The sequence below is a fragment of the Chanos chanos genome, chromosome 1 (assembly GCF_902362185.1).
Source record: "Chanos chanos chromosome 1, fChaCha1.1, whole genome shotgun sequence".
NCBI lineage: Eukaryota > Metazoa > Chordata > Actinopteri > Gonorynchiformes > Chanidae > Chanos > Chanos chanos.
The window spans coordinates 36,506,310-36,521,656 of NC_044495.1; the positions used below are offsets into that span (position 1 = coordinate 36,506,310).

At 40.9% G+C, this 15,347-nt stretch overlaps 2 protein-coding genes across 2 annotated transcripts; one reads left to right on the top strand and one right to left on the bottom strand.

Annotated features, from left to right (window-relative positions):
- The first annotated feature begins 246 nt into the window (after positions 1-246).
- cdk10 (cyclin dependent kinase 10) lies at positions 247-5,494 on the top strand. The gene is made up of 13 exons (XM_030781346.1): positions 247-336; positions 893-965; positions 1,279-1,350; positions 1,653-1,755; positions 1,855-1,936; positions 2,055-2,122; positions 2,329-2,381; positions 4,100-4,169; positions 4,247-4,306; positions 4,714-4,837; positions 4,921-5,060; positions 5,233-5,285; positions 5,400-5,494. The coding sequence occupies exons 1-13, from the start codon at positions 247-249 to the stop codon at positions 5,492-5,494; spliced, it is 1,083 nt and encodes a 360-aa protein (XP_030637206.1).
- Positions 5,495-6,845: 1,351 nt separating this feature from the next.
- vps4a (vacuolar protein sorting 4 homolog A) lies at positions 6,846-12,029 on the bottom strand. The gene is made up of 11 exons (XM_030773510.1): positions 11,873-12,029; positions 11,040-11,151; positions 10,640-10,784; positions 10,461-10,522; positions 10,239-10,358; positions 9,683-9,839; positions 9,342-9,490; positions 8,826-8,907; positions 8,503-8,722; positions 7,721-7,861; positions 6,846-7,519 (listed from the first exon to the last, which is right to left on the bottom strand). Exons 1-11 carry the CDS (start codon positions 11,891-11,893, stop codon positions 7,418-7,420), a joined length of 1,311 nt encoding a protein of 436 aa, XP_030629370.1. The 5' UTR covers positions 11,894-12,029; the 3' UTR covers positions 6,846-7,417.
- Between the last annotated feature and the right edge of the window lie 3,318 nt (positions 12,030-15,347).

A 15,347-nucleotide genomic window follows, 5' to 3' on the forward strand; every position in this document is an offset into this window, starting at 1 on the left:
TATTGTAACAGCCTGACCTAATCTGTCGATCTGTAATTTACTTTTTGTGAGGAGAACTACATATTAACTTTAGGAATCTTCGAGCCACTCACTGACCGCTTTCAGGAAACGTGTAACTCCGTGAAAGTTTACAGTCATCCCCAAGAGTGTTTATGAAGCCTTTTGCAGCTCACTTTGATGAGGGATGCTAGTTATATTTTGCTCTGCCAACAGATTTTGAATCAACCTAACAGTTGTCTAAGAATAATGGAGACCATGACAGACGCAGACCCCGATCCTATTAAACTAAAATCATTGAAAAACGGCAAAACGTTTCTAGTCCCACAGAAAGACCGGGTGAGTAAATCGTACGTTGTCGGTCTCTCACTATTGACCTGAATCCTTCAAATGGTAACGCTAGCCAAACGCCTACCATGTCTGTTTATAGTGGAGACGTCTTTTCAGTGTTTATTTTGGCCTTTCTGTGTTGCTCTATATTTGATGCAACCCACTAATGAAGATCTCTTTAACAAGCGAATGGCCTCTTTCAGACAAGCTGAGACGTCACTGAGTTATTGGCTAACACAGTGACGCTCTATAGGAAATTCGTAGCAATCAGATTTCGTAGCGATTCAGACTAATTTAATCTTTGGGGACACTCCCTGTGGTGTATTCCAGTGTTGAGACGTCATTGCTGTTTGTAATCAAGACATACACTAACCCTTCCCGACTGTATTATGCTGTTTGTGTACATGAAGAATAACCATGAAGAATAACCACCGCATAACCATGCATGTTTCAGTGTTGCGCGCTCTCAAATGTAAAGCATGGATGACCTGCATTCAGTTCACGTAATCATAGAATCCATGAGGCGTATTCGTGACAGTGAAAACGATATTTTATGTATCCTCAGTTAGGAAACTGCAGGAGTGTGAAGGAGTTTGAAAAACTGAACCGAATTGGCGAGGGGACGTATGGAATTGTGTGTGAGTTGTTTTTTTCCCCCTCTTCTTTTTAAGGTGACACCCTCTTTGCTCTTAAAATACTCACCCAAAAACAGACCCAATGTGCCTTTAAGTATTCAGTTTACACCACCAGTGATGACTGGTCAAAGCATTTGTAGTAGACATAGGTTATGTTGTTGCTTTTCATTACACTTGCAGAGTTTAAAGCATGCTTATGTGCATCCAACTGTGGGTGTGTTTGTGTGTCTTGGTTTTTGAATGTAATTAGACCTGTATGATTTATTGCAGTATCTGTGGATTAAAATGCTCTTATTCTTTATGCATATCACCACAGACAGAGCCCGTGACACAAAGACAGATGAGATCGTGGCGCTTAAAAAAGTACGGATGGACAAGGAGAAAGATGGTGAGTGAGCTGACCGACTAAAATCCTAAAGTGAACCAGCACTTTATCTGCTGATTGAATGCAGACACTGTATGCCTCTTGACCCCAGGCTTTATCCTTAAGCCCTGTCACAGTCTCTGGCTGGGGCACGTTCCCCTTTATCTACTGAATAATCAGTGAAGTGTTCCTTGAGCACAGACCGTCAGTTTACCCCCAGAATTGTAGGGGTAATGGGAACAGATCTGGGTCATGTGATTGTTCTCTTTTCTTAAACATTGATTATAGCCTTTAATTGTGTGTTGACTGATTTTTTTTTTTTTTAGGGATTCCCATAAGTAGCCTTAGAGAAATCACCCTCCTCCTGAGACTCAGACACCCCAACATTGTGGAGCTGAAGGAGGTGGTGGTGGGGAGTCACTTGGAGAGGTATGTTCCCCTAACACAGACTTATTAGGAAATCTGTGAAGACTGAACAAGCATTTTTTTCCAGAGTCTGCACTGACTTGTCTGTTCCCCCTCCTTTAGTCTGTTCTTGGTGATGAGCTACTGTGAGCAGGACCTGGCCAGTTTGTTGGAGAATATGCAGACTCCCTTCTCTGAGGCTCAGGTAATGCTGATGAATGGACACAGCCTAAGTTCCCAACAGGCATCAAAGCCTAGTAGTGCAATGCCCTATCATGGCTTTACCCACACTCTTTATTTTTCTCCCCCTTGTGTCCTTACAGGTGAAGTGTATAGTTCTCCAGCTGCTCAAGGGGCTAGCGTACTTGCACCACAATTTTATACTGCACAGGTAAGACACACACACGTACACATGCTGAAACAGAAACTTCCATAAATTCTCCGTTTTTTAGATTACACCTCCCTCCTAATGTAAAAGCTGAATTCGCTGATGTGGCTAAGAATTTGTTTGAAGTCTTTCAGATATTTGTCCTTGATTTAGAGTTGCAGTACTGTGTGTGAATGTGTTATACTGACTTGTGTGTTTGTGGGTTATAGGGACCTGAAAGTGTCCAATCTACTGATGACAGACAAGGGCTGTGTGAAGATAGGTAAGTTACATTGACTACTGAAGCACAATGAAATGTGCAGTAGTAAAGTCCAAGCAAATACGGAATGAAGCACATTTTCATTTGACATAGAAAAACTGCTGCTTCAACCTGATACAGTACAAAAAGTGATCAAATGTATGCCATTTTAATGAACTCTGAATACAAACCCAAAACATATGGTCATTTCTAGAAACTGGGCATCACTGGTAGAGATGACCAGAAATCTGTATAAAATAAATGATACCAGTGCTGAATGAAATAGTACTATGTGGAATGTATGTTGCGTTATTAAAAAGAGTTTATTGATTCTGTGAAATCAAAGAAAATACAGATAAATGTGTAGCATTTTCAGTACTTTGTATTTTTTGTACTTTGAAAGATAGAAGTCTTTTAAAGTCGGACAACACACAGCGAAGGGTTATGGACCAGTCCTTCACACAGTCTTTTTGCATTCTCTCTGTGTTTTGCCTCGTGCTTATGAACTGGCCTGTTGTATTGAAACCACAGGTTTTTAACGAGAATCAAATCTAGAGACTGTTGCAAATGTTGATGTGATCTGTCATGATTTGATGACTATTTGGGGATTTTAGTTTGTGCTTAGAAAAAAAAAAAAGTACTGTCTTGCTACCAGATCTACTTGCTGCCAAACTTCAGCCTTTGGCAGAGGTAACCAAGTATCCGTCACTGTGACATTGACTTAACGGTAACCCCAAGGCAAAAAAAAAAAACCTCACATGCTTGCCCATATTCCATTCTAAGTGTAAGGTTCTTTTCTACCCATGTATCCCTCATTTGACGTTAAACCTAGGTGCAGGGCCAAGGAGTTCTATTTTCATCTCGTCTAAACATAGCACACACTTCCAAACTAAGAGCATTTTCCTGGTAGCATTTACAAGTACCCTTTTGATTTGCTGGCCATAGATTTGGAAGTGCTGTGAACCCCGATCAAGTTCTGCGATTCTCCAAATATGGAGTTTTGCATTGGGTGACCTTTCTTTGGTCATTGCCATCAATAGTGCCAATAACTTTAGAAGTTAATATGACTGTATAGCATATCAGGAGGGTTATGGTGTAAAACAAATAGAGCATTCAATATTTCAAAAGCACTTAATGAAACGGATGTATAATGCAGACCAGCTCCCTCATGTTTACAGCTTTGGGAAGTTTAAATACACTTTAACACATTTTGTTCTTGTCACTGCTCACTGGACTAAAAAGCATTTTTGTTAAAGAAGTTGTCACTGGCAGTTATTGTCACTACTTGTACTTTTTTTTATTATTATTATTAAATATTTGGGAGCAGAAGATGTCATTTGAGATTTGCTCTGCTTGGACGGTGGAGAAGTTCTTCATTATGCAGAAATCAATACGGCAACAAAACATAAGCAGTAATGCATTACAAGAATGTAGCAGCACGGGAAAGGAAGGGGGAAAAAACAAACAAACAGCAACAACAAAAAGTAGTAATCCTGCATGTCATTGACTTCTGGAACATTCTTTATGCCTGTATAAATATATATATATATATATATATATATATATAAGGAGGAAGAAAAACATGGGCCTATGGAACTTCTTATCCTTGGGGCTTTAACAGGTTAACACAAGAAATTTTCTTCATAACGAAGGGACACTAAACAAACTCTATAAAAACTGTTTTTTTAATCAATGTATATCATTGCGTGGTGGGTGTTTACTTTGTATTCTTTTCTCCCCAGCGGATTTTGGCTTGGCTCGTGTTTACGGCGTCCCCCTCCAGCCAATGACACCCAGGGTGGTGACGTTGTGGTGAGCCATGTGACATCATCGTCCCTACTTAGTCCTGATATCCAATAATCCCCACACTGACACCATTCTGTCTGCAGGTACCGTGCTCCAGAGCTCCTGCTAGGGACCAAGACGCAAACTACAGCTATTGACATGTGGTAAGCCTTTCCGTCAGTGTCTGCCAGGGTCCAGTCAGAGATTGTGTTGTGTGAATGGAGCTTGCATTGCCAGGGGTGGGTTCAAGATATTGGAACAGTCTTTAAATGTAGCCTATGGAAATGGAGCGCTTAGAACAGGCACAGCTATGTATTCCTCATGAATGAGCAAGTTCTAGTTCTGGCAGAATTTTCTGAATATCTGCATTTCACTCCATTCTATCACTAACCTTAGTGTCCTCCAAACAGAATCCAAACTTACTCTGTCTAGCGTTCATATCTTTGATAACCCTGGTTGATTTTTATTTTTTTAATATTGGTGGCACAAGACATGCAAGATCATGTTGTTGATAACTCTCCTCTGTGTGAGAGTGATAACATCTCTGACCAAGTCCGCTCTCCTTTCACAGGGCAGTAGGTTGCATTCTAGCAGAACTTCTGGCCCACAAACCACTGTTGCCCGGTGGTTCAGAGATTCAACAGGTGGACCTCATTGTTCAGCTGCTTGGAACACCCAATGAGAATATCTGGCCGGTAAGGGCAATTAAGAAAGCCAAACGAGATAAATGAAGACATACTGGATCAGCCTTGATGGTTGACGTGCCATTGTATCACAGGGTTTCTCACGCCTTCCCTTGGTGGGACAGTACAGCCTAAGGAAACAGCCCTACAACAACCTGAAGAATAAGTTCACTTGGCTTTCTGAAGCTGGACTTCGTCTGCTCAACCTACTGTTCATGTATAACCCAGAACGCAGGTAATAAAGCTTGGTCACATGCCCCAAACCCGTACAGCTTCTGTCTAGACTTTACTATCTATGATTGATTGATTGCAAAGACTATTCATCCACATAGTAGTTTGAGTAAGTTTTACAGAAACCACTTTTAGGATTTTTGAATACGTTTGACATGTATCGTCGTTTCTTTCAGGGCTTCGGCTAAAGACTGTCTAGAAAGTTCCTACTTCAAGGAGAAACCGTTGCGTGAGTAATGACATTGAATGACCTGACACTGTGCTCCAGATGTCCCAGACATTTTGTTTAGTCAGTGTCGTGGTCAGGACTATCTAAACAGTCTCTCTTTGTTTTCCTGTCCAGCCTGCGAGCCTGAACTCATGCCGACCTTTCCTCATCATCGGAACAAAAGGGCAGGGCCTGCTGTCGAGAGCCAATCAAAACGAAGCAAAGTGTGACATCCCAGAGCCTCCCTGTTGGCCAGTAATTTTTTTTCCTCCAAAATTAGTGTCTCATGAGGTTTACACAATGTGATGACGCATGTTCATTAGAAGTGTAAGAAAAAAAAAACATTCTTGTCCTCATGCACACCAGTCAAAATCCAGCGGGCGGCGTTACCTGATGCATGTAATCTTTTTTCAGTGTAAAAACCTTGCTCAGTGCCTGAGCCATAGTGAGCCTATGACTAGAGTACACTATGCATGCATTAGTACAAAGTCTCAATTAATACCCAGCTTTTAATACTAATACTTTTGTACTGTGGAAATATAGGCCTATTCACCCCTTCCTAAGGAGCTCCACTGAAACTGGTGTGAAAGATATCATTTTATAACTTGTGTATGAGCAGATGTGAGATTTTTGAATGTAATAAGGTTACACAGATCAATGACTCCGAATGTACAGTTGATGTATTTTTGTAATTTTTCTGTTAAAGTCTTTTGTAATTAGTTGGGAGAATGTGGCTTTTTAAGTACAGAGTAAATGTTTTTCCTGTTGTATGAAAGTAACCTTTTTAAAGTGTAGTTTTTAAGGAACAGTGTTAAAACACAGAATCATTGCAACAGGAGGTTTTGCGATGGACAGGTATAGAATTCTAATATGTACATGAGTTAAATTAAATGAAATATTTTGGAAAGGATTTTGGAAATTGTTTCTTTTTCAGTTCAACCAAAACGGATTGCTTTTCAATTGAAAGTCACAACGTGTTTCTGCTTGAGAAAAAAAAACTTCCAAAATAGTAAAAACAAGACTTCATTACGTTAATTCAGAGTTCAGATTTAATAAAGTCAGGCAAACTTGGTAGTTATAATGATGGCTGACAGTCAGTCCTGTGGTCCCCATGGAGACCAATGATGACATCACAGTCTATCTGAACCATTAGCTTTAAGTATACAGAGATGTCAACATGACAACAGAAACCAAAAAAAAAAATCCCAAAATAGTATGGTGCTGCAACAATTTCTGTTGAATACCTAGTACATCTCAAACCATACCTTCATGTGGAGATAGAACACTTTAGTTTTCGGGAGGGGTGCTCCTGTCAGTTTGATCCGAGTTGTCGGGGGGGGGGGTGGGGGTCTGAGACTGTGCAGTCTGAATGATGATGATGTACTGTATGCTACCAATGATCAGTTACAAAGAGCCAGCTGCCTCAGAGCGACTTTTTGCTAGTGATGTATTAGACACAAAGTGAATACGTCAAATATGATGAGCCAATAAATTAAATTAAACACTTCTTTTTAATTTAATTTATTTTAATAATTAAATATTTAAATTAAATAATAATGCTGTTAAAGTAAGCACTTCAGACCGGAGGAAGCAGAGAGGCTGATGCCTAGTGTGGAGTGGTGCAGGAGAAGCAAGGATTAAATACACACACACACACACACACACAGAGAGACACACAAACTTAGGGAATTCGCATTCACAAACACACAGTGACACATTCGTTCCAAACGCGCATAGGAATGCACGTAGCTAAACGTATAAGGACAATCTCTAAGGTCAGTTTTCCTCATGCTCTTTTTTAAGCCCTCCTGTTTTTTTTTCCCTCCCCAGAACTATTTAACATCATAAATTTACAGTGTCGAGACAAACGTCTTTCAGACCTTAGGACTCTGTGACGACTGCAGGCGAACAGAGAAACAGGTAAACACTACGGAGCACTCCTTCACAGTTCCCAGTGCAGGGCAGTTTCAGACAGCCTGGGGTTGTATGGTTGAGAATCTACGTTATTTTGGTTTTCTCGACACAGGAAAACTGTATGAATGAGGGACTTTGCACAGGGACGAGTTTTTTGTTCGTTTGTTTTTTGTTTTTTTTTTTGGACATGGCAGAGGGAGCGTATGTGTGTGTCGTTGCCTGTGCTGACCCAAACATTCTCAACCCTCCTGTCCAAAATCTTCTGTGAATTTTTTCACCTTTAGCAAGTCTTCAGTGTTCACCGTGGGACGTGTGGTCGCCAGCGATCGCAGCATGTCAGACTAGACAAATACACACACAATGAACTCTAGTGATACACAATAACAGACAATAAAGTCTAGTAATACACAATAAACTCTGGTAATACACAACGAATACACAGACAAGTTAACAGAAAACTGTTTGCTAGCAATGTAGCATACATATATAGTGTGTGTGTATACACTGTAGGGGAGAGCGTGTGTTTAGTTTTTATGTCTTACCATGCAGACTATGGGCTCTAGCAACTTGTCACTGGGCACATCCATCCACGTCATCTCTATGGCAGCAGGATCGCCAGGGGAACAGGGGGTCAGGAGGTCATCGACCATCACTGAACTGTTACTGCGAGATGGGCCTCGCACCTGAAGCGCAGTCACAGGAAAGAGTCACAGTTAGAGATCCAGTCATGTTAAGATGGCACGTGAATGTGTTTATCCCCAAGACTTAAAGGGATGCTCTTCAAACTGCAAATGCAAAGAAATGTTAGTAATTATGAACTCATAATTGTGATAAGGGCTATCTATATACAGGGCACGCCAAACTGCACTCTTGCTTAAACAAACAAAACAGTGGCCATAAGAACAACACAGTTACGAGATAATTATTTGGAAGAAAGATATATACAAAGACTACAGTCACTTTTTATTAACAGCCTAATTACTGTCCATTAGGTATGTGCTAATTACAGTTCAGAAATGACTCGTTTTTCAAATGGGTAGTGGGAGGTTAATTTATCCCTAAAGCTTCGCATTGTTTTTGTATTAATTTGACAGCTTAATGGGCATAAAACTGCATAGGGGCGCCCTCTAGTGGACTCACCAAGTAGCACATCACACTGACAGTCTGGATGGCCTTGCAGGTTGTCACAGAGTGTTTGCAACATTATAAGAGAAATGGTACGTATTCTAAGCCCTCACACACACTCAGGCTGAGCGGGAAAGTATTGAGGGTACTGAAATGTCAGTACTAACATCAGAGCGTGGACTGAAATGACAGCTTTTACCTTCTTGAAATGTGTGGCGGACTGAACCTTGCGGACCGGCTGCATGAGAGCATCTCGCACGATGATGCTGATGTCGGCGCCGGAGTAACCCTCTGTCTTACGGGCCAGCTGCCGCAGGTCGGCTTCCGTCAGGTTGTGGGGCGTGTTGCCTAAGTGCAGGCGGAACATGGCCGCCCGTGCTGGTTCCTCGGGCAATGGGATATAGATTCGCTTTTCAAACCTGAAGCAAGAGAACGGAAAAAAAAAAAAAAACTCGCTATGTTCTCACAGCAGTGTTGACCTTCAGGTACAGATCAATAAACAATGTTAATTCCCGCACTGACCTCCTGCGAATGGCAGCATCTAAGACCCAGGGGATGTTAGTGGCTCCCAGAACCAGGATCCCATCATTGTTATTCCCAACACCTGCCAATCAAAGAGACAAACAGTTGCTCTGTGGACACCCCGCAGTACAGTGCCAATATGTGATTGGACTGGGTTAATCAAATGGGTCTAAGAGATTGGATGAACCAGGAGAGTCAGATCAATGATCCAACTGAGGCTTGTCTCCCAGGCACGAGCCAAGAGCAGGCTTTGGACCAGAATGCGATCAGAATGACAAATCTCAATTCAAAACGCAATCTGTTCCAAGCTTAAATTTATTTTCAATACGAGAAACTCTTCTGTAATGCTTTAAACATGCAGTGAATTGAATGGAGAATCTGGAAGACTTGAGAAGAATGAGGTAATAAGTGACCTGACCAAAGGTGGAAGACACCATTAAGAGTGAGATTAGTGATAGAGTGGTCTGGGGAAAGTAGAGGTGTTAAATTCTGCTGAGAGGTCTTTGAATCTCTCACCCTGCATCTGCACCAGAAATTCAGTTTTGATTCTGCGCGCGGCCTCACTCTCATTCTCGTTCCTAGAGCCGCACAGAGAATCCACTTCATCTATGAAAATAATCGAAGGCTTATGCTGACGAGCAAGATCAAACAGGTTCTTCACCAATCTGAGGGAGAGTACAGAAAAAAACCCCCCAGAACATTAATAAAATAAAAAGAGAAAATGACAAATAAACCAACAGGTCATAACACGAGGATGAAATGTCCATCTGTGTGTAGTGATTATAATGACAAAAACAATCACAGATGTCATAGGACTGTCACAATAGTTATTGGAGAAAACTCTGTCTCTCTCTTACTTCTCGCTCTCTCCCAGCCACTTTGACATGAGGTCTGAGGAGGACACAGAGAAGAAAGTGGAGTTGTTGGCCTCAGTTGCCACTGCTTTGGCCAAGTATGACTTCCCTGTGCCCGGCGGGCCGAACAGCAGAATTCCTCTCCAGGGAGTGCGCTTTCCTGGATACACACACACACACACACAGACACGCACATCACATTAGAACCATATGCCACAAAATCACACCAGTCACACACAGAGGGAGACTTACATTAATGTGTTCTGGTCAAACAAATCGCCCCTAATAATATTTTCAACCATTATATCTCCTAAGTAGCCAACTAAACCCCGTCCAAGACACAAGTCATTCATTTTACATCACATATGTAGCACTGATTTCCCATTACACGCAGCACATGCAAAAAATGTCCAGATTCAAATATTTTATATACATAAATGCAGCATTTATTAGCAGACCCATAATGACCCATAATGCAATAGGGACTATATCGATTATGTATATGTTATCTTGTGCTTGTGCTGATGGAGGGGATCAGGTGTGTCTAGAGAAAACCCACCCGTGAAAAGATGAGGGAACTTGATGGGAAGGATGACGGCTTCTTTCAGGGCCTCTTTAGCTCCTTCAAGGCCAGCCACATCACTCCACCGCACGTTGGGTTTCTCCATGACAATAGCCCCTGTGATAAACACCTCAATGATTTAATACTTGATCCACTGACCAATCAAAAGCTTTACTTCTAATTCTATTACACTGCTGAGTCAGAGGGCCAAATACTCACCCATCAAATGCTCCTGTAGTTTCTTTTTCTCTGGGTTCTCTCCCTCACTGTCGCTATCACTCCTTGAAAACAACACACAAACACCATCAGTGCAATATACCCATCAGATACTGCATTGTATGTAGTGCCTAAAGCTTATCTGACTGTCACTGTGAATGAGACGTCAGGAGACGTCGTACTTGTCATTGCTCTGTGCCTCTTTGACAGGTTTCTTTCCCTGTTTGTCTTTGTTCTTCAAATACTCTTTGAGTTTCTCCGCCCGGTCAAGGTACTGCATACATTTCCCCCGTATGCTCTCCTTTGCTTTGTCACTGTGAGCCTCATCTGGAAGTCAAATTCAAAACAGCTTTAAAATCATTGCCACTGCCCTTTAACGTTCAATTCTGACCATAACGCAACTGAATGATCTGTCATTTCAAGCAACGTCCTGCCCTGATAAACCACATGGTGATTAAGGACACTTTGGCTCTTGCCAGGCTGTAATTGAAGTCAGGGACTCTGGCCAGTGTCCAGACAGGACCAAACATGTACTTCTGAATGCTGGACTCTAAAGGACTCATAGTGTATGCCATAACTTACACTTTATGGCATGCAAGAAGTACTCCACGGCATGTTGATACAGACGCAGGGCCTCTTCGTAGTTTTTGGCCTTGTCCTCCTCTGTTGCTTTGGTGACGAGATCAATAGCTTTCTGTGTTTTAAAGATGAGGGGCGAAACAAAGAGAAAAACAACACGAATAGGTGATGCAACACTGTGTTTGTTCTGCTTTGTTTACAAGACTTTTTTCCCTCACATGTTGCAAAAAGTAGCACGAAACTACAGCAAGTGGAATTTGAAACTGGAAGTTGTGTGACACTGACTAATGTGCATGGGTGATACAATTGTTGTGTAAGGTAACCTGACAAAATACTAAAATGTTTAGGCCCACTAAGCGCGGTCACATGCTATACACACGGTAACGGACGTATGGACTCACTTGTGAACGCCCCTTTTCTTATAACACACCCAAGAATCTTTTAAGCAAAAGAACTAAAAGCACTGACAACCTAAATCAAAGGTGACCGAGATGCGCTAAACATTGAACGTTTAAATAGCTGGGAATATCACCAACTTGTGCTACTTTATAAGGACAATGGCTTGTCGCTACAAATAGCTAATCATTTATCGTTAGCTGTCTTGCTCTGTCAATAGTATTTTGCTAACAAGCTAAGACGCAAAGACACGAAGACTCAGAGAAGCCAGCCAAGCCACTGAGCTATGGTTATAGGAGATCGCCATCAACTTTTGTCTTTACAGTAGTTACAATATAGCTGCTTAACTGGCTGGCTATATTAGCTAAAGTGGGCTAACCAGAGGAGCAAACATTATCCTAGCTTAAGAGTTAGCTAGCTAGCAAGTTTAGGAAGTATACCTGTAATGTTGACGTTGTCATTTCATCTCACGTTTCTGCAGTCACCCCCTCTCAGATCCTTAATATATTTTATGCTTTGAGGAAAGCTCTATTGAGTTACGCTGAATGTATTCACAATAGAACAATATTTTCTTCAGCTGTTTGACAAAGGTGCATTACAGAGTCGGCTCATCAACAGAGGAAAACACCAATGACCATAGATATTCACTGGGCCAAACAGAGAAAGGATGTACTGCAGCTTATCGGACAGAAGAGAAAGTAAGAAGGTGCTGCCACCTTGCGGAATATTTTTTACTGCACACTGGAAGTTGCTGTTTTTACCGTTGTGAGTGATTGCACAATATAGAAGATAGAAAATACGTACTGGAAAATCGAATGGAGAAAATCGAATTGGAAGCAATACACATAAATATGTTCTCCGAAATGGAATCTGGAAATTAGGTTGTAAAAAGTGTAAAGAGTGTAACAGGCCAAAAACTCCAGAAATATAATCTAAAAAAGCCTGAGCCCACACCTTGCCAATGCCACTAAACATTCACTGCTATCCTATTGTGTAATAGTATCAAATATCAGACTAACTGATAGCATACAGCTAGTGTTGATACCTAGTCTTTTGGCTTTTAGATGTAAAATGTCTAATCATACATTGAAACTATGTGTTCCAATTCAGCATTGATGTCTCACCACATACATACATCCTTGAATCTTTTTTAAAATTTCACTTTGAAATACACTACTTAGTACACATTCTGTAAAATGCTGAGAGTGGATGCCGTTGTTCGAGTTCTGTACTGGACAGCTGTAACTTTCCCTGACAGCAGTTACTCAATAAGTTAGTGGCTTGAGTTCACAGTCAAACATTGGCTATTTGTCAGTTTTGTGCAAACCACAACTACTTGCTTTAAAAACCCAAAAGCATTTTTTCAGTCAGACAGTCAAATATTTAAGTCTTATACATATCATACTACTTTCTTAAGCTGAGTAATGAAAAAAATTTAAAGTCCATCAGGCAGTTAGAGATGTAACAGTTTTATTCATATAAGTTATTTACATTTTAAGAGCTTTTCTTAAAAGAGACTTGTTGCATATGTTTCTAAGAGTGCAGGACTAAAAGACGCTGTATAAAACAAGTTCGCAGCAGCAGTGTTTGTCCTATCAATTTGTTTTCTTTCCTATAATTGATTGTGTGTAACGCAAGCTGCCACAGATATGGTCCAAAACTTTGGTTCAAAACCCTTTCTCCCTCTCTCCCTCTAAAAAAAAGGAAAAGGAAAAAAAGAACAGCAATTAACAAACACAGATGTTACATATATTTAAAAAGGCAGTCGACACATCAGTCTTGGAGGTGGCTACATGGATACATTCAGAGTTCATTTGCGGTGCTAAAGAACAGTACACACACCACCTGTAACATTAACATTACCATACTAACACTTTCAAACAGTCCCCACTGATTGTAATGAAATAGGTTTGTGTAGTTGTAACTCCACCTTTGCATTTCTGCCTGCGCATAACTTGGCAAACCCATGTGAACATGAGACTGTGGCCATAGCAGGGGGTTTGACCTCACTTTATTCACTGAGGGAATCCAACCCTGACAGGGAGAATGTGCCCAGCCTGGAGTCCTGAGGCAAAACAATATGAATACTGAACTCAGCCACAAAGACCTATCTCACTCTCACTCAGTGGACACCTCAGAAGAAACTTTTGCTTGCATATTTTTGAAGGGGAATAGATCAATCCAGTCAGCTAATGCTTGTCCCACACCCAAGTATGTGCATATAGGGGCAAAGGGCCCTTGCTGTTCCCGAACACCACAACTTACTTGATCAATGAGCAAAAAACAAACAAACAAACAAACAAAAAGACAGTAAAAGAAAACAAAAAAAAAGAAAGAAAGAAAAAGAAAAAAAAAACTAGCTTTAACTGTGACAAGCAAACAGACAAACATGCAAAAAGCGCCTAAACTGAAACATGAAAACATATAAAAACACATGCTATTGATGTATCTAGTTAAAGCTTTGTATAATTTGTAAGGATAACTTAAGTAGGATATTAAAGGGAGTTGATATGGGTACATTATGAAAACACACATTTAAGGCCACTGGATAAAACAAATGCTCATCTCATTTACTCCCATGCCTGGAGTTGGACCATATACATATATCTTATGTTCACTGTACTATGGGGACTCTTTTGTAATTCCCATATGTGTGTGTTTTTTAGTCCACCATATAATCTCACCCTGCAGCACATCTTGTTAATGAGTGGAAAAGAGTTCAGGTTTGGCCTTTCAGTGAGTGAAGCGGTGAGACATTCCATGTGCTTGCACATTTTGCAGTATTTGTGGACAAAAAGCAGCAGATGTGCATATTAGGTATTCAGTCACAGTGTGGGAGGTGAAATGCTTGTTTGCATAACTTAATGGAATGTTTTCCAGGCTTGGTCCCTCTCTGTTTTTAAACAAGTACGCCATAAACCTCTGCTGCAAGTCTTCATATCCTTCCATTCAAACTTCTAGAGGAATCTCTAAAAAGCAGCTGAATTTGAACCTCAGAGGCCTAATCCCAAATTACTTCTGCGTCCTTTCTGATTGGCCTATCAAGCAGACTAGAGGTGTTCAGAAAGGTTTGAAAAATTAAGCCAACTTGAGAGTAAACTGCTAACATTACCACTGACACCCAGTGATTCCTTTCAGACATGCTGAAGGAGCAGATGGGGCCAGTGACTGAGGTACAGACACTGGACTGGGTCAATGTGTCCACTCAAGCATAACTCCTCACACCACAGGGGGGCAGTGCTGAGGCCTGAGAGACCAATAAGCTGCAAGCCTTCCCATGCTGACGATCACTGACCTTGACATGTGGTAGAAGCTGACAGTTTTACGCTAATGTGTATCTGCATGGGGTGGAAACAAAATTCCTGTAGGAGCCACAATAAAGAGAGACTCAAAGTGTGAGGCTCTCTGGAGAAAGATGCAGGAAGCAACGACCTGCACCTTCCATATCTACTCCAACTCTTCCTAGTGCCAGCCTACTACATCAGCCTGTGCAGACAGTGAAATCCAGGAGGTCTGGCAGTGAGAATGCTGTACGGATTAGTTGGGATGGTGGATCTTTGATCCGCGTGAAAAGCCTCGGCCAGTGCCTCACTGGACATTAAAGTCTTAACCATGCAAAACATGGAATATAATTATACAGGCAAAGGTTTCAGACTGAAATACAATGAACATATATATTATTATAGTTAAAGCATAATAATAACACTATCTATAGTGTTATTTGCAGTATATGTATGTATATAACAAAATAATATCATTATAATAACACTATGATTGTGCAAGTAGAGAAAAGCTAATTGTGCTTCTCCAACTATTGCCTATTTGAAGAAAAACACCAAGAAAAAAAGAAAAAACAGAAAAGAGCCATTTTTTTGACTAGAGATCAAAGGCACAGCTGGTTATCCTGATAACAGT